This window comes from Anopheles funestus, chromosome 2RL (assembly GCF_943734845.2).
Source record: "Anopheles funestus chromosome 2RL, idAnoFuneDA-416_04, whole genome shotgun sequence".
NCBI classification, from domain to species: domain Eukaryota; kingdom Metazoa; phylum Arthropoda; class Insecta; order Diptera; family Culicidae; genus Anopheles; species Anopheles funestus.
Window position 1 is genome coordinate 5,702,560 of NC_064598.1, and position 23,469 is coordinate 5,726,028.

At 43.4% G+C, this 23,469-nt stretch overlaps 1 protein-coding gene across 5 annotated transcripts in view; it reads left to right on the forward strand.

Annotated features, from left to right (window-relative positions):
- The window catches only part of LOC125774841 (uncharacterized), a 66,833-nt gene that overhangs the window by 22,010 nt on the left and 21,354 nt on the right, over positions 1–23,469 (forward strand). For 3 of the 5 annotated variants that reach the window (XM_049445143.1, XM_049445146.1, XM_049445147.1), the window contains exon 2: positions 7,797–8,381. In XM_049445143.1, the coding sequence (XP_049301100.1) occupies positions 8,330–8,381 (52 nt within the window). In that variant the 5' untranslated portion in view covers positions 7,797–8,329. Of the gene's footprint in view, positions 1–7,537; positions 7,568–7,796; positions 8,382–23,469 lie in introns of all 5 variants that reach the window. The other 2 variants (XM_049445144.1, XM_049445145.1) reach the window with 1 other exon arrangement.

Sequence of the window (23,469 nt, forward strand, 5' to 3'; positions counted from 1 at the left end):
CGAGCTTTCTCTTCTGTCACTTTGTGTGTCTTTTCCTTCCGATGTCCTGAGAGTTCCGTTTGATGGGGAAGCTCTTGTTTTGAAGACCGTGCGACATAGCGTGCAACTTGTCACATTGACATTTTAATGAATCATGACGGGATCCTGTGTGTATTCACGCTGCAAACGATCACCAACTGCCAGCACTGCCAGCGCACATTCTAATGACGAATTCTTTTCGCTCCTCGAATTGGATTATACTTGACGTGCTTCACCGGGTTTGCTTCGGCTGAAGCGTACCATATAGGACCGTTATTTTTAAAACACATTCTCCGTTCGCGTATCTCGTGAGTGGTGTGTAATTGAGTTTGGCTGTCAATCTCAATTCAATGTTATCCCACCGACCTACCAACATGGAGTCTTCATGGCGCTTCCAGCAATTTCTACTAGGAAAGAAAACGGTATCGAGTTAGACAAGAGTTATCAGAGAAATAAGCAGGATACTCGAATGGCCAGCATGAAGACTTTCTGAAATTCTTCCTCCTGAAGAATCCACGTTCATCCGCTTCCTGTTCCGATCCGGAAGGTTGCGTTCGCCAATCTTTGACGTTTTGTGCCGGTTTAGAGGATCCTTGGAGAGTTATCGTCCCGTTTGAAATCCTGCAACCGTTTTGCCATGTTCATACACGCGCGCTTTCACCAATCCATGTACTGTTTGCAGTGTACTTCCGGCCAGTGTATCCAAACGCTAGCGAAGGACTCGTACCGATCGGTGGTGCATTGGTGCAATCGCACCGAAGTACCACTCCATAAGTGGCATTTCAACGGAAATAGTTTATTTATTTTCCTCGCTCTTCCTGCTTTAGTTGCACCACGTGTGTTTGTTCCGATGCACAGCTAGCGTAAGTATGCTTTCGTCGTTCCAAGCGCACAGGGCATATTAATGTGACCGGATCCCTACCAGTCTCGTTGGTACGGATCGACATTTTGGTTCGTGTGGGATACAATTGCATTTGTAGATAATGGCCAAATGGAACGACGTGTAGCGTTCTGGCGATGGTGTGTCTCTGTTCCTCCATACGATAGTAAGTGTCTAGAGCTGAAGCACCCACGAATACGGTGAGTCGGTAATGTATAATTGATAGACTGTTTGAATTGCTGCTAGTGAATTTTCTAGCATTTGGAAAAGCTTCAACAGACGATAAGTATTGTCGATATTTGTTACGAACCATAGACATATGGTTTCTCTGCAATAATAGTGTGTCACAGTAAAGATGTCCAATATGGCCGACGTGGCACTTCACGTTGTTGGAAAGGAATGGTTAGTTATTTTTTAAAAGAAATTATTTCATTTTATTATGCGTTTACCAAAATACCCATATTCAGAGCAGCGTTATCTGGATACGTCCGATCCATTTTCCTTCGCCCGTGACAATGCTAAATCGACCCGTTTCGAAGCGAAACACACACTTTATCACGCACCAAGCAAGTTCACCATACTAATTGATGTCCACTTTGCTTCCAAAACCACCGAAACGCATCCTTCTTCTCGCTCTGCTTATCAGCACTTTCACCCAGGGCTTGCTCAACCAAACAAAACAAAAAATGGTCGGTTAAGTTTCGATTTTTGACACATCCACCAGAACCGGACCCAAAACAAAAAACTCTGTCCGTTTTGGGTCCCCTACACCATCCGATGAATAATGCCAAAGAACGATAAAGCTTGCTCCTGGAGTTCAGGATCTCCCCGGGGGGAGTGGGGTCCCCAACGGGTGTGGGGAATGAACTGAAATGAAGAAAGCAATAGAAAAACCGCTACATCATCCCGTCGGACACGACCGGCTCCTAGAAGATCCACCTCCTCGCCCCCCTAATCTACCATCCCCTTTTGGACGCGTACTTTGCACTGCGGACGTTTGGGCTGTCTTAAACTAATTTGCATGTGATTATCATTCGAGCAACTGCGTGGTTCAGGAAAGGAAAAAAAGCTCACGTCCGAAAACGACAGCGGAAATGCAAAATAGGGTGAAAGAGAGAGAGAGAGAGAGAGAGAGAGAGAGAGAGAGAGAAACAAAAAAATGAAAATATATACACACTCTGTGTCCGTGAAAGTTTACCCTCGTCTCCATCTTAGTCTCCACCAAAGGGGTTGGGTGTATGGGGTGTGTGTGTGAACATTTCGTGCGTTACCGGCCTTTTTTGGACTTGCCGCTCTGAGGTGATGAGGAGATGATGGGGGAAGAAAGGGGATGCTGGCTGGGAAGTGTGCCGCAATGTTAAGTCTCCTTTTTTGCGGTTTTGTTTCGGTGGATGGTGAAGAATCTGGCCGCGGCGCACCCATTCATGCCCATTCACAGGGCTTGAACGAAAGTTTGCCGTCTTGCAGGGGGTAGAAAAGATATTTTTCTAGAATTCATCTTTTTGTTCAGTTATTCTTGGCATTTTTACTCGAGTACGTACGCAAAGTGTTATGATAATAGTACTCAGCACTTGGGGCTGTAGCCCTTTTTTTTCCTCTTGTGCGCACGTGTGTTGAAACACGTGGTAGTCTTTAGCATGGAAGAACCATTATTGTTTCATCATAATTTTGGTTTAAATTTGTACTTTTACACATACCATGTACACCACAAAATTGGACGATTAAAGCCCGACGACATTGCCCAAAGGTTCGAACAAGTGTTTAAAATCGTTTGCTTCCGGATCGAGCATCGTTTTCCTCCGGCACTTTGAAAAAGAACACCAATGCGTGAACGAAATGAAAACTGGCACAGCTTTTCCATTGTGCGGTATCATATTCGAAAAGGGAGAAGCGTTTATTTTTAGCTCCGGTTATCTCTTCGGCCAGGTGCAGACAATATGTACTTGGAAGAGATTTGCCAAAGGGAAAGAAGAATTTCACGAAAAAGGCACAGCAAGATTCACACTCGGAAGCCAATTTTTAATACCATCCTCAAAGCAAACGCTAGCAAAAATCAAATCTTGCGCAAAGCATTGTTGGCTTTATTTTACAACGTTTTTTTTTGTACGTCATTCTGATACTATTTTGCATATTTAGGCTGGCGTAGGTTGATCCGTTTGAATAATGCAGCGTCGGCTGTCGGCAACCGTACCCACAACAAGGCCACGTTCATGTTGGCGGAACCTTGGCTGTATTTTGATAAGGGGAAAATTAAATTTGCAGTCAAAAAAGATGCTTACGTAGAGAAGCGCCGGTGTAGATGGACATGTAATTGTAATAAATATTTCATCTCTGGTGAGTTAATTTTCGGCAACTTTTTCAACTGCGAGAGTGATTCCGTTTAGGAGACAGACGTAGAATGAATAATATAGAGGAACATACTTTTCCTTAGTGGAAATTTGATTGGCTACAGCGTTTATTAATAGAAACATTATTTTCCCACCGGAAAACATCATTGCGTCGTCGCATCAAAGATTGGTTCGTAAGGGCGTCCTAATCACTGGATGGACATTATTAAAATGTAATGTACCGCCAAGCTTTCGTTCTTGAAACAACTTCCCTTTCCTCAGGATCAATTACTGTTACTGGAGAAGTTATTTATCGATCCGGAAGCACATCGTTTGCTTTGATGATCGCGGCAAGCGAAATAGCTTTCCAATATCAAGTAGGATAGGAACTGAGCGTACAAATTGTACATTACCATTTTTTCCCGCTTCTTCTACAGGCGAACGGGAAACGGAAAACTTCTTGAAGCGTAATGCGTTAACCATTTTATCATTTAGAACATTGTGTGCGTCGTGTCCTTTCACCTTTACAGGTAGAAGGGATGTTCTTTTGTTTTTGCTTTTGAAGCTTTTGAAGAAAAAAATAATTCTTGACCCCAAATTCTGACTTTTGGCACAACTTTCGATTAGACTTAAGCAGCGAAGGGACGATTTTGTCTGTCTTTTCGTTTAGGAAATTTTCTTCTAATTTAAATAATTTGCAACCGAAATGTGAATCCTCAACGCGCCGAAGAAACAACAAAAAAGCCAAACGAAACTTTCAGGGTAAATACAAAGCAAAATTTGCCCCAAAACTCACCGAACGAAGGGGAAACGCGAAGAGAACGAGTCACAACACCGGTTTGTCACGGGGTAGCACGAATTTTTCAACTTGACCGTCACGCACCGTTCGGCTGGTGAACTTTTGGCGGGGGTTTTTTTTTTGCGAAACCTAAAAAACAAAAGCGAACTTGACCAAATGGTTTCAACGGGCTTTATAAATTTACATCAACCAAAAAAGGGCCTTTGGGTGGTGTTGTGTTTTATTTGTTTACTTTTTTTTATTTTTTTTTTTGAAAAATAAATTTACTCCCGCCTCACTCAACAACTCTCGGTGTTGTGGGTCGGTCGGAACACATCAGCGGAAAGCAAATATTAGGGCCGATGTTCTGTTTTATCTCTAATTCAATAAACGGTGTCCGTACCACCATGAGGCAAGGATGGTTGGGAAAACTGTTTTCCCTTGTAGCTTAAAGAAAAATCCCACACGAAATGCAGATAAAAAAACGCAAAAAACCCAGGATCATAATGTTATAAAAAAGTGGTTAAAGAAAAGATAAAAAGGAACGTGTTGAAGATGAATCGAGCTTATTACATCGGTACGGTTTAGTCGGTTTGTGGGATGTAAGACTATTTCCATATGGAGTTGGATGTTAGTTTTTTCCCCCTTTTTGGAAATGGAACGCTTTAGAGCAAGCCGTTTATTTTTCAATTTTGGGCGAAGATAAATTGGAACATATTATATTTCTTGATATTGAAGAAAGTTTAGTACGTACTTACTGGTCCAGCGCTATCCAATCGAAGAATTTCATTAAGCTACTTAAGGTTGAACATCGTTGTCTGCAAATAAAAATATGTAAGAAACGTAAATATTAATTATTTTTAAGTATCCCATAATGTAGAAATGAAGCAAAACAAGGAAAAAAACTAGGTTGGTTGGATTGTTTTAAACTTCCAAGAAATAATGATACACTGATCCTATTAACAAATTAAAAGAAGGAACAAAATGTATCTGTCACGACAATCGAGGATCACATTCACCTCTGAGACATGGACTCTATCGAAAGCTGACGAATTCTTCAATAAAGTTTGCCAATACGAGTTTGTCAATAAACTATAGTTTTCCAACAAATCATATCAACTGTATAACAACACGAAAATTGTACATAATATTGGGTTTTTATTGGTTTTTTTCCAAATCAAGATGTAGTTCCTATTGTTTCCTCTCACAGTAGAAAACCTAACAAAGAATCCACATTTGAGAACTGTAAACATATAATATTTATCTTCCATAAATGTATACTTAATAAAACCATCAATTTCATCATGAATATGAAACAAATTATCCTCTTTTAATCTGTATCAGCAATCAGTATCTTGAACTGTTTAAAGATGATCATTCAATCGCTTTTCTCAAATAAAATTCTACCCGAATGATAAGCATCAAAGCATAGGAGGTCTTTTTCAATATATTCTACCTTTTCCTGTTTTCTGAGAGCGATTAACATCTTCAGTTGACCATTACATGTTCGCCGTTTTAGTATCCTCAACTCCAAGTTAAAAAAGGATAACCAGCCCCGGGCAGAGTCCACAATGTGCTTTTTTCGCTTGTTTTTCTACACACAATCCAAGATACGATCTCCGATAAAAATGTGTCATCCGTCCGACACCGTCCCAAACTCCCAGCGGCACGGTTGCAACTGGCGTCACGGAAAGCTTTGAGGTTAGGGATTCGACCGATCTTGCAAATCTGCTTTCTTCGACTCCATCGGGACAGGATGATGATGGTTTTCGCACGTTCTTTCGCTTCCGCACCAGGGTGTGTATCATTGTCACCATTTCCGGACCCGTCGATCCCCTCCAAAGGTTACCGAAGCCCCAGTTGCAAACCAACAACATCAACGAGAGATAACAAAACGAAAATAGGAAAAAGGGATGAAAGAAATGTCCATGGTGCTTTTGCACATTGTGTTCGCCCTTTTCGAGTAACGCCACCATGCTGGATGTTATTCAGCAATCAATTGCTAAAAAATGGCCTTTTTCTATTAGTTCAGGGCCCGCCGTTGTCGTCCAAGTGTGGACCGGCTATCGGTTGAAGTGCTCTTTTCCGGTGTAGAGAGTACAAGCGCCTCCGGATACTGTTGGCAGTGTGACCGAAATAGGCCATTTATTATTATTTTTTCTCCACAATTTTAGCTCGTTCTACAGTTCTTATTATTCTCCCATCTTTCTTGCACTTCTAGTATCACGATTGTTTTTTGTAACGGTAACCATTTCTGTTGGGCACCGTTAGTCGTGGGACCGAAGAAGGAGCAGAATACAAATATCTCCGGTCTTTGTAGAATCAATTGTGTGCTTTTTTCGCCTTTTTCCTAGGTTCCCCGACTCCAAGGTAGATTAAAGTGAGTTTCATTGGAGAACACGGTTACTGCGGAGTCTTTGGGATTTCTTAGATGGCAAACTTTTGCAACAAAAGAAGAATCTATGGGAGCAATTATTGGTCTCCAAAGATACTTTTGTGTCCAAAAGATCAGAAAACTACAGTTTTCCGGTTCCGTGCACGAATTCCGTATACCTCCAAATGCCGATTGGGAAGGGAGTACCATTTTCTTGCGCACCTCTCGACGAGAACTCGTCGTTCAACTACATACATACACGGGTACGTTTAGCACTTCAATCTCAAGTGGCGTTTATGTTCCGAGGAAAGCTCGTCAAGAGATGAACCTTAAGTACATCTTATGGTATTGTTGTATGTATCTAAACGAAGTAACACGTAAATAGAAGGAAAAATGAAGTAGGAGTGGCAGTGGCTTAATCAATCATTTCCTCCCGGCTATCAGAAACTTTCACAACCTGCACAAACCAGATTGGAGATGCGAAAACGTATCCGCCACTTGAGTACGGCCGGCCCATTAGATGACGATGATGAGATGATCATGATCGTAACGCAACGAGGCTTGAGGTGAATCACCAAAGAAAGGCACAACAACATCCTTCTAGCCGTACCAGGCCCGTTTCGATGACTGTAATTTTCGGTTGACTAATCTTACCACAAGATCCACCAACCGTGGGGAGAGTGACTCCTAAACCGGTAATCTTTAGATTTCGCTTTACTACTAGAAATGCATCTTTTCCGGTTGATTATTGCATCCGACTGCAAAGGCCAGCTGTATTACAGCCGGATCTACCACACTTGTTTTACGATCGAAGACGATGACCTGTACGCAGACCGGTTTTCTAGCGGCTTACGGCGCGTATCCTTCCCACCGGATTGAGTAATCACCCGCTGGTCAGTCGACAGCGAGAGCTCGAACACATCGGTCGGTCAAAGTGTGCAGTGTGCGCGTCTGGCTATATAGTCACAAACTGTCACTGGAAGTAAAAGTCGATGGTGTGACGAAATCGGGGGAACGTTGTTCAAAAAAAAGGTTCCGTCGCTAGTATTAAAATTGTGACCTAGTTTTGAGTTTGCGATGAAACTAATATACCACAGCTAAAGCGTCACTGACAAAACTAATCTAATATTTCTACCACTGTTTTTCATGTTTCGTTTCAGTTTCTCCTGTTGGTGTGTTCCAAGTGAGAGGTGTGAAAAGTGAAAACACTGTTGTGCATTGAAGTTGTCGGCAATAGAAATCCACTGTGTAGAATTCCTATGCAAATTATATCCGCTACCAAGAAACGCTTCGTGAAAGATACAGCGAAAGAGCGCTAAAGTTTGGGAATAAAAAAAGAGAGTGTTAAGCACAGGGAACAGATGCAAAACAGTTTGTAGAAATTTGTTACGCTTGTGTTTAATGTGTTTTGTTTTGCAGGTTACGGAAAGAAACAACAAAATATCCAGTGCAGCGTATGGATTGGTGCGAATAGTTGCAGAATTCAAAATTCAAACCGTTTCTTCAAATGATAGCGTTTAGTGCGTGTTCTCTTATAGTGGCGTCGTGTGTGGCACATCAAACAAAAAGTGTCAAAAGTGTCATTTAAGTAGACCCAGTAAGTGAAGCGTTTAGGTAGGAAGAAAGTGAGCGTTGTGCAAGAAAGGAAACCCATTCTGACACCTGACGAATGTGATTCTTCTCTGGAGCTAGTTATAACTTAAGCGTAATCAGTATCTACTGCTCCGTGTCTTCCGGTGACAGGAGTGTCAGTGGGCAGTGAGTTCCCACTCAATAGTAATAAAAAACGGTGGGAAAAGTGTTTGTGTGTGTGTGTGTGTTTACTGGATTTTCATATCAAACGGATTCCAGCAATAGTGACAGTGAGTTCGGAACCCAACATCCGGTTTTCATCAGCATCACTAAGCAGGCTTCAAGGAAGGAAAAAAACTAGCAACGACGACACATCCAAGATGAATGGTTTCCGAGTGCTAAATTTTGCCTTGTTCGCGTTCTGCTTTCTCTGTAAGTAAACGTTCACAATTTTATTTCTTCCATTCCCTTATCGGTCCTCTAACGCGTTTGTCCCGCGTGTTATTACGAGTCGTGGGAGGATTCCAGAAATTTTCGGCACACCGGAAAGTTACCCTTAGAGACGTCCCAGCACCGTTTGACTCCATTTGTGAGGCAAATCCTTGCTCGCCCATCTCGGCTCGCTTCCGCAGCAACTGGACCACAGTTTCAATCTTGCTGGAACCATCCCCGCGCTGCAGTAGAGTATCCCGTAGCGATCCTTTTCCAGTTTGCTCCGAACTTCCGAACCGTTGGGGGATGGTTTTAGTTGTCGTAGGATACCGTTCCGTTGCTCTCTTCCCTTTGATGGTGATGGGTTTTTGTGTTTTCTATTGTGGATTGCTGCCGGATTGCATACCGGGTGGAGAATAGCGTTGCGTGTGAAGGATTGTCTTCGGAAGAGATGACGTTACAACCCAGCGCTCGCTCATTCTGCTACTTCCTGATGAACTTCCTTCCTGCAAACGCTGCTCCAATGCTTTAGCTGCTCTTCTGTGGCTTGCGACAGCCAAACCATTCCGAGGATTCGGGTTTTCTCTAACAATGGGTTTTGCTTTTTTTTTTGGAACTGGGGATCTACAGCTTTTCTAACCTTAATCCTACGACACCAATGCCCGCATACAGCACGGAAAGGAGCACCCTTTCGCTCGTAAGACCTTCCCTGACCGATCTGGCACTAACAGTATGCTTTCCTTTTCGTTTGCCGACTGATTTTGTGTACTTACATTCCTCTCTTTTCCTATTGCACACCTGACACTTGCCAACCCACAGCCACTGGGAGACGCGTGACACTGTGGTGAGGGAGGCATTGTGGGCTCACAACTTCAAACTAACTGCACTTTCGCTGCACTTTGCACTTACGCCGATTTACCATGCCTTTCCATGCAAAGTGTCGCGTGTTATTCTGCTGCTTCACAGTCACCATCGTTACACATTGTTTTGTGCTGTGAGTTACTACTTCGAGTGCAGTGTTTGCGTGTCGCTTTTACACCCTATTTTTGCTCGGTTGGGTTGCGCCCAATACGAAGGTTTTTGTTCTTTCTTTTCGTGTGATGTGTTGTTTCGCTGCATCAAATGATTCGCATCCATTTCGCCCGATCCAGTCACTGTGCTTTCGGTGCATCAACTGCAATGCTTTCGTGCTTTCTACCGCTTGCAAAATGTCACGACGATGCGTCTTTTGGTAAAGCATTTTTTTTTCGTAGCGTTTGCTGGTATTCCCATTTTCCACACGCTTACCCATGACATACGGCATGGAATAGAATGGCGAAGATTGGCCATTTGTTCTCTGTCTGCCGGTCGGAGACTTTGCCGTGCCTAAGATGCAGTGGATGCGTCTTAGTGACAGTGGAAAATAAGACTTTGTGACATCGGACTTGGATGCAATGCGCTCGGATGCTGTTTTGTTACTGCGCTCTTGAGAAATGTTCGTTTACGATGAAAAGTTGTTTTTCGCTTTGAAAACTGATCGATCGTTTAGACTATACCGACCAGGCATGAGAAGGGGTTATTTCTTTTCCATTACTTTACAATTTAAAAAAAATTATGGTACTTGTAGGTTTGGAGCGATCTCAAATATATGCTTAACTCGACGACTTGAATACATGGTAAACAAATAAGTTTAGGATTCATTTACTTAGTATACAAGTGTTTTGATGTAAACTACAATCCCACCATCAAAAGGTTTCTCATGATTTCGCAAAGCTTCGTGCAAATGCACAGACCAATAGAAAGTGAAACATCATTCCCACTCACACTCACTACCAGCTCGGTGTCGGTGCGTGTTTTTCAAGTACAGCCGGCATGCAGCACACTGCTGCAACGATGAACCTTACCGATGCCCTTACCGATGCAACCCGGCTCACGCCCGGTTACAACGAACCTACGCAAGTTCCGACTCAAGTTTCGCGGTTTGTCGGATTCCGTTCCCACCCAATGATGTGGTCACCTTTGGCGAAGTGCATCGGCTGTAACCTTGCGTAGCCTTGTGCGGTCGGTACTTCCAGCCCATGCGTACGGGGGGGGTTGGGTGAGCTTAATGTAAGATTAATTAAGACCCGACCTGGCTTTGAGACCAAGAGCAAACCGGCAGAAGCGTCATGTGATGCTAACTGAGTACATTACACGGGAATGAAATATTGTTGGAATTAGAGAGTCAAGACGCATTCAGCATGATTGTAGTGAAATTAATCGCTGTGAGTAGCAAATGAAATGAAATTCTCGTACCAATTTTAAATCTCCAATGTTTCGTATGCTTTTGAAGAGAAAAACTTCGATCAATTTAAAAGTAATTAAATAAAACTAATCAAATCATTAGATAACAAACTTCGTGTGTTTTATTGTCGATTGGACATCAGTTTTATTTCTATTCTAGCTAAGCTAAAATAAAAGAAAAGGCATTGAATGAAATCCTTATACGTGACTCAATGCTGAAGCTTTAAATCACGCTTTAGCAGTACTGTTGGGGCGCTTTATGGAGCGTGAAGCTTCCCTTTACAGTTCCATATTTTAGCTACAGCAATGCGGATTGCATTGATAGCATTCAGATGGGGTGCTTCGCAATAACCATTTGCATAGCCATTAAACCTAGATCGACTAAGCGCGCAAAAACCGGCGAGGCTAAGATAGGGTGTTTTTGTTCAACTCCTCTTGCTTCATCCTTGACTCGTTACGCCATCGGAGCTGTCCTTTTTTTGCCTTTGTTTTGCTTTGCATCACACAGCTCCGGTGTGTGCCTTTTATAGCTGTGTGTTGTTAGTTCAATCCATAAAATAACATTTTCATTACATCGATGCTTTGGTTGGTTTGTGTTCGGTCACCGAAGAGATAGTGTACTGTGTACACCATCCCGATGGATGTGAATTGATTCTGCTTTGCTTTGCCCCACCAACGTTACACCTGAAGGCGGCTAGCACAAAGACGAATGTTTTATTTTTTTTAAAGCAAAAAAAAAGTAAAAGCTCATACACGTTCCATCACCCCCTCCCCGGGGGAGGAGATATAACAGCCCGGAGGTCTAAATGATTTTCCCATGGTTTCAATCGCACATAAATTTCCAACATTAACGATCGATCCTAGCACCGACCATCATTGGAACACATACGCAGGTGTCCCCCCGTGCGCCATGGTTTCGAAAATCGATAAAATTAAATTTACATCCATTTGGCGAGCAGTAGAAACGCACACAAATGGTCATCGCGTCCTTTGACTGTGACACCTTTCGGGTGCCTTTGTGCTGCGATTGATTCTAATCTCACCGGCGTTATTTCACCGGTTCCGAAGGCCACTACGACGGTTCATTTGGTGTAGTGTTGGGCCCGATTAGGTAAGGAGCGACGGTTTCTAAACGATTACTTCCCCCATCACGCTAGGGTTATAGTTGGGTGCTTCCGAAACGGAGCAATTCGCGATACGAACCGTCACTGTTGCGTCAAACTCCCCGGTCATATGAGCGTCACTCGTGCGGATCGTCTACATCCACAAGGTTCCTCACTATTTTTGGCTCTCCTGCGCCGCTCGCTTCAAACCACTTCTTCGATGGGCAACGAAGTGTGCCAATAAGTGGCTACCATTGATGGGTAAGTGGAGATGGGTAAGTGCCTTGGTGACAGCACGCTGTCAAATTGGGGGTTTCATCACGTCGGCTCCTCTGATATCTTGTATCTTGTGCGGCATTCCAAACTACATCTGTTTGATTAGACCCAAGACCGCTAACTACGCCCGTTACACCATAATCTGGGTATGTAGTCAAGGTAAATGAGACGTTGTCTGGTTTCTACTGACAGGACAACTAATTGTGTATTTCCTTCTGTCAAGTACATCACACCACACGCAGCTGCTCCGTAGGTTGTAAGGTCCGCCAGCTACTATTTGCCTTTCGACCTGTAACACCACTTGAGCTAATACATGGCTTAGTATCGTCCACCTGTAGGTTATCGTGCGGTCCACCATCTTGACCGACGTGCAGTTAGTGTGTGTACGATACTTACGCACGCCATGATACACTATGTTACACCTCCACCAGTTGATCGACGCGTTACGATCGTTCGAGACCTTCAGCTAGTTTTACTTTCATTACCAACCTGTGTGTGCCGACCCGCATTGGGAACTGGGTAAGAGATCAACTGTTGCTGTAACTACCGCACAATGATCGTGTGTGCAATGGCAGTAGTTCCCCGTGGAGAAGGTTTCGTTCGATCCATTGGATGAGAGGGGGGGTGTTTATGAAGATCTCAATCTCAGTGCGTGTAATGGCAGCCTGGGGAATGCAATGAAAGGGAAAACGAAATTATTTAACGCAAGCTTGTTTGTGTGTTGTTTTTTTTTTGTTCGATGATGGTAAACACACGCCTGCACCATATGTGGCAAAGAGATAGAGAGAGAGAGAGAGAGAGAGAGTGAGGGGGAAGAGGTTTCGAGGTGCAGAAAACGATTGTTTGTGAGTTTCGCGCCAAGATCCTCTCATGTTTGATGTCTTCCGGTCGTACACCGACCGTACCGGATAAATGAAAGTCATTTGAGTGGCCGGAGTTGATGGGCATGATCACATCGCGTCAATGAAAGTGATGGCCCAGATACGGTGTGATTGTACCTGTTGCTGCCTTTCACTACCGTTGTTTGATACGGTGATCGTGCAACGACCAGCCACGGGAGGTCCATATGGGAGTGAAAATAATAAAACTAAACAAAAACAATATATCCAACAGCACTGGGATTCTGGGAAAGGTAAGTGCACTCATTTCCCTTTCATTTTCCCTGCATTAAAAGGGATTTAATTTGTACACGTTTCGACCTCCAGTGGAAGATGAAGTTTCTCGTTGTCAACATCTCTCCTAGGCACTCCTTGGAGAATTGCACAATTCCTCGTTACACCCGTTGGTGGGGGGGAGAAAACACCATTCACTTTTTTGCCTGATCTACTTACCAACTCGGGCAATATTGCAAGCTTTAAAACATTTGCTGATGGGATCTCTAGATATCAATTAATTCTCATTACAAGGGCTCTTTAACGGTATCATAATAAGACCGGAAATGAACGCTTTACCTTGTCCAAACTGGTCCATATTTGGTGGAATGTGAAATGGCTGAAGTAGGCACTTGTTCACCGTTACGCTCCTGTTCCAGTTTGAACTCCTTCACAAGAGATGCTCTTTTCGATTGTGATCGAAATTGTTTGTTGATTTTGGTAACTGTATCTAATTGGAAGTTCTCTACGCTGGTTGCTCCAATTTCTATTGCGTCTCGCTGTACGCCATGTTTGGAAAACAAAACCGATCCGGCTCATGATCGATGGTGTATAATTTTCACAAAGCACTCCGAGTGCCGAACATTCCAATGCCGGTGGCATTCGGAGCGTATCGTAAGCGTTCGATTCCGATGCTCCACGGACAACGTACGGGGTAAGGACAATGGCCGCACGAAGCAAAAACAAAACAAAAACACAATCCGAAAACGGTAGTAATTTGATCATTGAAGGAGGCTCCAAAAATTGATTTTAGATAAACATTTGTGTAGACCATCCCATTCGATGGTCCCAGCTGCTCCAAATGAGCTGAATCATCTTTCCAATCCAATTCGATTTCATCCATGACCGAGACCTGCTAACGGTCGACTCGGCTCGACGCGGATAGGTACGGTGGTGAACTTGACAGACAATGATGATGGAAACTGAGGAAGGACGGTTGTGCATACACGATGGTGGGAGGTGTTTCCACTACACGCACCAACCACACGAATCCACGGATATCGAAGGAATCTCGTGGTGCAGCACGTTAGGTCATTAGTAGCATAGTGCGTACGATTCCATTTGGTTCGCTTTTTACGTACCGGAATGAATTTCTCTCGTTTGAAACCGATCCTATCTTAATAGGATTTTAATTGGAGCACCGTTGAGCAGACTGGCATACCTTGAGGACGGCATTTGGTACCACAAACACAATAGATCACCGAGGAACCTTCGACTGTCGCACAAAGGGGCACCGTCGTGCTGCAAAACGACTACTGAGACTCGCATTCTGAGACGCATGGTTTGGAAGAAGGTTTAGCGTTTTTTCCCTTTGTGTTTTTTTTAAATATTCACGAGAGTTTGATATAGTACCAACCGTCCGACATTACAGCATTGTCCCATAAGAAGGCGTAAAAAAAGGGCAACAAAATCCATACTCTGCTATGGTGCTGCCGGATGCTGTCGGGTGAAACGTAAAATGTGAAAGTCGTAAAACCGACGGCCAACGGTTTGCTTAAACAGCTTTCGATCGTCTCCAAGCCCCTGTTCCCGGCGGGATCTCAAGTCATCGGCGATTGCACTTGAGCGAAACAGCCGAAGAAGTGAGTCTTCCTATCTCTCCAATGCATTACCATCCGGCGACCGGAAGATGATGATGGGAGATAATCGAACTCAAACACGTCATATTGTCGCTTTCACCCTGGAGGCTTGCTGGCTACTCCAAGAAAACAGGATGATCTGGAAGTATCTTCTATTAGTAATCTAGCAAAGTTCAGCCAACGAGCGTCTCCCTGTGTTGTAATCATCGTGTTTCATAGACTTTTGGGTGGTGCAAAATTGACTTGAGTAAGCACCAACTTGCTGTGCGGAGACGGTACCAGGGTTTCTAAACAAATAGACACATGGATGCACTAATAGCTGCCGGGAGTTTGTCTACCTCGGTACACAAGCTTTGATTGGAACAGTGGTCTAGATGGTACGGCTCTGGCCTGGAAGATGGTACAATATTGTATCAAGCAATATTCGCAGTACGCTATCGCTATTTATCTCGATTGAAAACAATTAGCAATCATTATAACACAGTGCGTCTAATCATTCCCCGTCGAATATATGGAATATCTACATATATTGTGTACTCCACAATTTCTAATTCATGGTGCTGTTCAAAAGCGTTAGCGGAGGCATTAGATAAGTATGCCGGCCATTACGAGCTGTTAGACGCGAGGTGAGATTTTACAAAACTGATGATTTATCAGCCCGAGGTTGCCGACGCTTATTGGTGCTATCGAGCGGTTTGCAAACTGGTTTCTCCGGAGCTGGAGCTGTCCACAATTATCTTAACAAGTGGTGTACCATTCTCATCTCATCGCACCAGATGAAGTAAGGCTGGGTGTGGAACTGCTCAACATGTTGCCCGTTGTTGTAATTAAATGCATAACTCTTTTTTTTACCGCCTCTGTACCTCACCACCTTTAGGGTGTTGGTGAGTAGGAGCAACTCTAATTGCAACTGTATGAAGCTCGATTTATTGTGCACACACCTGTAGCGATAAGTGAGATCGTTATAAATGCGGCAAAATTCCTTCTGCTCTGACCCGATGCAGTACCGCACCACGGTGGTTAAAAATTAACGGCTTTGCTGTTTTTGTTTTGTTTCTTAAATTATTCCTACACATTTTAACCTCATTTCTGGAGAGAAGAATCTCGGTCACTAGTTGACTCTCGGCGAATGTGTTTCCCCGAAAGTGAACGTCCCGTTCGGGAACTGGGGAGCTGAGGATAATTGATCGAGCTTTCATATGGTTCGATTTTAGCCTTACTATGTGGGCTGGTTGGATCATTAACAGACGCTTCCGAAGGCGATCGTCCAACATGCCGAGTGCACCATTTGGTGTCCCAATTGCTCATCGTTTGTCAAACAAAAGTTGTTATTTGCCATAGGCAGCACGCAAAAAAAATAACACAGTTTAGTTTCATTGCGAGGTCGAACAATGGACAAATAATTTGCCGAACATGAGCCTTTCCAGCCTTCTTCAGGAGTACAAATGTACCGGTATCTACATACATGCCTTCTGGCGGACATCCACGTGCCATTTTTACCGAACGGGCATCAACAGTCTGACAGGTGCTCCATTAGATTTCTATCTGTCTCTCTCTCCTTTTCTCCATCGCACTCACGCAAATTCATCATTCGTATTGTGGGCTCGATATAAAGCGATCAATCACCCGAAAAAAGCCAACGCAATCGAACGTGCTCAACATCGTACCTGCCTTGTGCCACAAAACAAGGAATCATCGCAACAAAACCAACAAGAAAAAACTATCTTCAAGCACTTCGTCGGCTTACTGCCGAAGGATTTTGGGGGATGAATCTAATGGGCGACCGTAAATGACGTGAAGCAATCCGTTTTGGCAATAAAACGCAAATAAAAACTTACCTAACGCGCAGCACGATATGATGTGACGGTCTCGCACCTTCAATGGGAACTAATTGCCCACTATCAACTACCGCATGCTGTCGTTTTTCTTTATAGAAAACCACACACAAAAAAGGTATCTAATAACAAATCACCGACGATAAAATGAATCGCTATCGTTGGGTGTGCTGAAAAAGGGTAGATTTGCTTCATGACCGACAATTGTTTTTGGCACCACAACAATGGATTGGATTCTCTTGGGGAGAAAGGATGTGAAGATGTGACTGATAGCGTTGAGTGACAGGTGATAAATCAGATTAATTAGCGGGTTAATTCTTGCTTTCAACATGTCACGTTCTGCTTTGTTGTTTGTGTGTGATTTAGCTCTCACTTTACAGAATACACGTTAGAGCTTCCTGTTTGGAATTCTAAACCATTACAATAAACAGTTTAACACTTTACACATACATTTATATCACTGAGATGAAAACAAAATTAATCATTGTGATTATGGTACTAACTACTTCTTCCCCGAATGATCCTATGCTTACAAAGATATCTCAAAGAACACTTCGTCATAGAAGTATACGAGTGCAGAAAAGTCATCCATTGGCTGATTGGTGCGAAAAATGGTGCACTGCCTGGTTGAGTGGAAAGTGGAAATGCTTCTATCTTAGTTAATTACTTTCCCCTCAACAGAATTGTCAACAGCTTCTTTGTGAGGTAAATGTGGACGGGTGTCAATCGTACTTTGAAATGATTGGTGTCTTGATGATGTTTAAAGTTGATATTTTGCTCGCAATCACCAATAAAGTGATTTAATGTCTGTGTTTGCAATACCCGCTTGCTCACAGGGGAACTTTAAGTCTGTACGACGGACGTATTAGCTACGATTTCTAAAGGAACAGTTTGCTAGTGCGTTTTGAATCGATGGGAGTGTTAAAATAACGCAACCCTCACGTAGCACTACTACAAAGTTTCCCTACAAAAGGGATAGCACTTGTCTCGGTGGAACGGTACACTTCTGAACAGCTTGGTAAATATTAGTTCTGCTAAGATGAAAATTCTCCGACACTTGGCAAATATGTTGATATGGATACCACTGTCAAGCGGTGTTTCAAATAATCCTGCTGAAAGCGTTCTTGCCTCACTCCTACACTGTACGAGAAGATAATCTCATTATTGTGAAATGAGATGGGCAGGTGAAACGGAGAAATAGACTCCCTCTTCTTACTAATGGACTCTTTGTATACAATCCAGTTACTTACCATATGCATAAACCTCGGAATGAATTTTGAAGTCATATTCCTTCTGGGCTCTTACGGCTTGGTGGAGCACTGCCACTACTAGGGATAAGGTTATATTGATGGCTAGCGGACAAAGAGACGGACGGAAGAGATCCATCATGCATTCCGTAAGCTACCCGGTCACGAAAGCTATCTCCGTTCGACTCACTGAAAGGAACTCCAGCTCCGAATGAATCTCTCGTCAATGTACGAAGGATTAATAAGCATCATGCAGTGGGACTGCTGCATATGTGCGTTGGATGCAAAATCTACTGACCAAAATAAGTCCCAATACAGTGGTAAAGCTTAGCAGAACGTCCACCTCCACCTTTGTCGGTAGGTCCTTTTGCGATATTTCAAATGCTATTCACCTACCTGTCGGTATTCATGAGGCCTAGAAAACCAAACGTCTTTCTTCATGTTGCAGTTTACTTCTTCCCCATGGTACTTCCGTAGTGTGGTAATAATATTGATTGAATTTATTACCAACCGTATTCATCCGGCGGTAGGGTTTGACTGTAAGGCTGGGTTTTACAACCATGCAGACACGCAACAACGTTTGCCGGACCAATAGCCTGCATAGCTTGCCATTCTTCCAAGGAAGCTGACCAATTCATTCTACCAACCGGAGGGACCGGAAATCGGAGGGCTACACAGAATAGGAGGCATGTTATGGCCGAAGTTTACCGTTAAGCAACGTGTGTATTCGTGGTCCGTCTCCTCAGGAACCGAACTAGACCACAGCCTAACGGTATGGCGGACGAGAGTCTTCCCAGGCTCAGCACAGATGTGTAATCGTATAAGTTAGCTTACGGTCGTGTGTATGCTGCCATGTATTCAAATTAGACATGGCTTCTCTGTCTCCTCTCATACACCGGCTTCTTGTCTTTATCTGGTTCGAGTACCGCTTTTGATAACATTGCAATTATGATGACCGTTGCCGCTACTGTTACCCATCTTGTGTAGGCCAAGATATGTGGATCGTTAGCAATTTTTTGTACGTTTCGTAGTGAACTACATTCTCCATGACAGGCTTTTTAATGAACTTGCTGCTTCGGCCTCCACTTTATAGCATAACTTTGAAGTTTTGCTGTGTACGCCCAAAAGTAGCTGTGAAGCAATTTTAGGCTTTTGAATTTTTGATAGAATCTCTTCTGTTTCTACGTGGAACAGAGCGCCATTAGCAGTGGTACTGAGTGCAGCATGATTTAGCTACAATGTAGGTGTTTAGCAAATAAAAAGCCTACGAGCCATTGCCATCTGTGCACATTAGCTGAAGAAGATGATTTAAAGTTGACAACCATTATTTGCCCTTTTCGGTGTCCAAGTACGGTGAAACGGTCTATTACAGCATCGAGAATTTATTTGCTGATGTCACTTTCACAAAAAACCCCAACCCATACTACCATTCTCCTACTTTAACTGCTTTTACTCCGCCGATGAAAGTTTATGAGCAGCAAGTACGAAATTTCATTATCTCTGGCAACATTCACCCCATACCACGCAGATTAAACATGATTTAGGAAGACATAAACTCATATCTGACGCTACACGATCCCTTTGCTGTGCCGTTTGCAACACACTTTAAAACGTTTCATGACACATGTACCCCTGATTCGGTTAGGATACGTAATTAACTCTCACTCTGTCTCTGTCATCGGGACCCCATCGGTATTATCGTCGCCCGGCCATGACATAAGGTAACATTTGCAAGCCAACGCCTTCGGGCGTTCAAATTTACCGTCTTTTCATGACACTGCCTTCCCGTTTGGTAGAGTTATTCGGTTTTACATTTATCTCATTAAGTGTCTAAAACATGGCCGCGCTCGATTAGCTTGGCCAGTGTTGTGGGTGAGGGCTTGCGGCAAACGACACCAATAAACTCCCGCTCCCGAACGGATAGCAAATGTCAACCTCCAAGGCGGAGTTGGTTGGTAATTTTTTAATTACTGTCACACTGGTGACTCTTTCAGGGAAGGAATTGTTTCCGTAACACACAGAGAGCGGTACGCAAATTTTAAAAATCCGAACCCAACATTTCCTTCCTAATGACATTTACAAACCGGCATTTTGGATGCCCGGGATCTTTCCATTCGGGCTGGTTGCAGGGGACATTTTATGAAGTCTTCCACCCAGATCCAGCCGTTGGAGTCCCGAGCATTCCAGAGTTTGCCTGTTGTGAGGCGAAAGTTTACGTCTGGAAACCTTTTTGTTCCCGCTCCTGGCCATCACGCTAATTTGATTAATTACCTCCACAAAAGTCAAGTTGTGAAAGATTCGTGTTAGGTTCTGCTGATGTAGGAAGCGCATTTTATGCGTGTGCGTTAGGTTGGCGTAAGACGTAGGGAAAACACCAATAAAAGAAACCCCCAGAAAGTGCTGTAACGCAATCTATTACGATTGCAAAAACCCGTAAGTGCGTAATGTCCTGATGAGGCGTAAAAAAGAGTTATGGCCATCATCCGCAGGACCTTTTTTCGGTGTCAAGGGTTTACAGCGGCCGGTCCACTGCTTGAAATGACCCTTGCAAAAGGATCACAGCACCCATTTCAACAAAGGCGCTTCATTTGCGGTCTAACTCCACCCCTCCCCTGGAGGGCGGTTGGGTCACTGCGGGCATGCGGGTTGAGAAATTACTCAATTACAAACACACGCGCACTAGGCGGGAGATGGTTGGTGGAAGAAATTGGGTAATTTCGGTGACACCGAGACCTCGCCTTCGTTATGGTTATAGTTCAGCCTATAGGCGATTGCGTTCGGTTTAGTGCCGGAGACTCCAGAAGGGGTTCACAAGTTGCAATGCAGTTGTTGTTAGACAGTGCACCTCTTAGTATGTAATTTAAGATCTACTACACCCTTCGGATAGTTGCGATGCACTGACAAAAGCGGTGGGACGGTGTCAAAGTGCAAAACGGTCCAACAGATCGAGTCGTAAATCTTCCGAGTCGAACACATGCAATGATGCATTGTGGAACGTTGTTTACCACATGCAGTCAGCATCCGCAGTGACAATGCGTCAATGCTACTGTAAATTGCATTATTCCATCTCAGGCTCCCTTCGAACTACTCCACTGCTTACAAAAGTGCTATAGCGCAATCGATGCAATCGGTGCAGTCACGCACACAGGAAATAAGCACCACAGCCCAGTCAAAGGGCATGGAGGAAAAATAAAATCGAAAGGAAAACGTACTGCACGCGGACAACGAAAGCAGTAAAAGTGAAACTGTGCAACTGATTTCAATCGGAGATCGGTGGATTGTTGGGTACGGATCCGTTGGCCGTGAGCTTGGAGTACAACGCATCCCATGGGCGTTGATACACGAACTGCAGCCGTCTTTCTCCTTTTTAAGTCTTTCGATCGAAAGCATCGCGGTCAGCCGGTGAAGGGATGGCCCTGAGAAGTTAATCATTGACGCCTGCAGATGATTTCCTGAAGTAATCGGTTCTGATTGAAGGAAATGAGAGAAAGAGCCAAGGATTTCTGGGTGAAGCGTGCCAATACTTAATGAACGATAATGTAGTAAGAGTGATACTATTGAAAGTTGCAATGAAAAATTATTTATAAATAGTAGTTCCTATCTTACTACTAATAGCACACTAAGTATGTACTTCAGGTTGAGATGATCGAAACTTGACGGTTGACAATGAGTCTACTCATTGCTGTATGATACTTGTTGCGTTCTTTCAACCTACTACAACACTTACAGCAGCAAATTGACAGGTAAGAGCTGCATCAATTTATATTTAACAGCAGTGAATATTTCATTTAATTCATGACATATCATAAAGCTCGTATAGAAAAAAAAGGATTCGCTTGAAACGTCTCTTTTCGACACTTTATCGAATCGAACCCGAAACGAAGAGAAATACCCAGAAACGATACACACGAGTTAAATGTGCAAAAATCATTGACCATGACGGTTACGGAGGCAGAACCGTGGCCTTCACGAACCTAGCCAATAATTTTTCGATGACCGTGATGGATGGGTGGCTGGGTTTGCTTTCTTTTTCAGCTTCGTAACATTCCCTCGCGCCTGGAAAGCTTCCCACCTACCCGTACGGAATTCGACAGCGGGTAAAACAAAAATGAAGAAAATTGTTGCAAATCGCGAACCCTCCCAGTAATGGGGGCCGGGAAGTGAGCAGCCCACTGGTAGGCAAAAGAAGAAGATAAACAAATCATGGTAATAAACTACCCGAGCCCCGATGTCGGACGATCAAGATTAAAAGCTATCCTTCGCTTTATTGAAAGCGAACTGGCGCTTTGATCCATACAGTTTTGTGGCGTAATTTCGTTTTTTTAAGGGACTGGAGTTGATCCAATTACTTCGATTTATTCACTGACTGACGATGGGGACTAGGGATGGGTTTGTTTTGTGTCGTATTTTCCATCGACAACACACAAAAAAACGCGTTATAAATGATTATGCTCAGCAAAAGAAATATGATATGCAAACAACGTCATTACGAAAAAGCTTTAACGAGTATCATCCCACCAGGCCGATGTTTGTGTCATTCCCGCGTTCCACTCCGTAGGTATCGGTAGCAGCGGGAGGAAAATATTGCAAAATGAACTGATTTATTTTTTCACACTAAAACCATGTTCGACGGCATTTTTCTTCCGCAATGGAGAAAATGACGTCCCTTATGCGATTGGGCGTATGCGTAGTGGCCCCCCTGCTAATGCTTACATTATTTGATAAGACGCTGCAGATGATGGATGGTAACGTTGCTCTACTTCTGCACAGCCGGAAACAGCTCGACACGGACACTGGGCAAGTGAAAGTGACTGATGGGACAGGGGATGGAAGGGCTTGATGGAACACGGCGCTAATCGGCACCGAACCAGCGAGTTTGGATTGGGAAAGAAGAAATTATGATTGGCAGTTTTTGAGCTCCATCTTGAAGTATCAGTATCGTCGGTTGAAACGCTTTGCTTGTTCCCCGCTAGGGGGCGATTCAAGTGCGGAAAGATTGGCACTTCCGGGTATGATGGAACGGCCCTACGGTTGGAGGGTTTAAAGAGGGTCTACCTTTTTTTGATGGAATGAAACGCATTTGGAAAAAAACATACTTTTTTTGCTGTTGTTGAATGTTGGAAAAGAGCTTACTTTCAGCTTGGCAATTCGAGCATTACACAGTTGATGACGTTTGATCAATCACGATGGAAATGGGTACGAATTTGAAAACATAAGCTCTTAACTTTGGTCCTGCTAAATGTTGGAGAATTCATGAACGAAGAAGATTTTATTAATAATAGTTATTGATGATTGACGGTGGAGATGTCTACCACTTGTCAGGATGAACGTATATCTTATCTCTTAAAGGATTATGTCATGCATCTCGTTACAAATCGTTGATGACGATAGCTTTATGTATGTAGATAGTTTGTGATGGATTGATGTTTGATGTTAAGCTCTTAAAACAACATAGCACAAGGGATAAAAGGAATTGTAAAGGTGGAAGTTCACTGAAACTGATGAATACTTTAGTTGACAGATGGCACTCTGCTTGTTTCATCTTTTGGGTGTATTTAGTTAGTTTAAAATGCGTTTTTTTTAAATGAGAAATATGTGTCTATTGTTTTATTTCATAACTACTTCACTACAAGA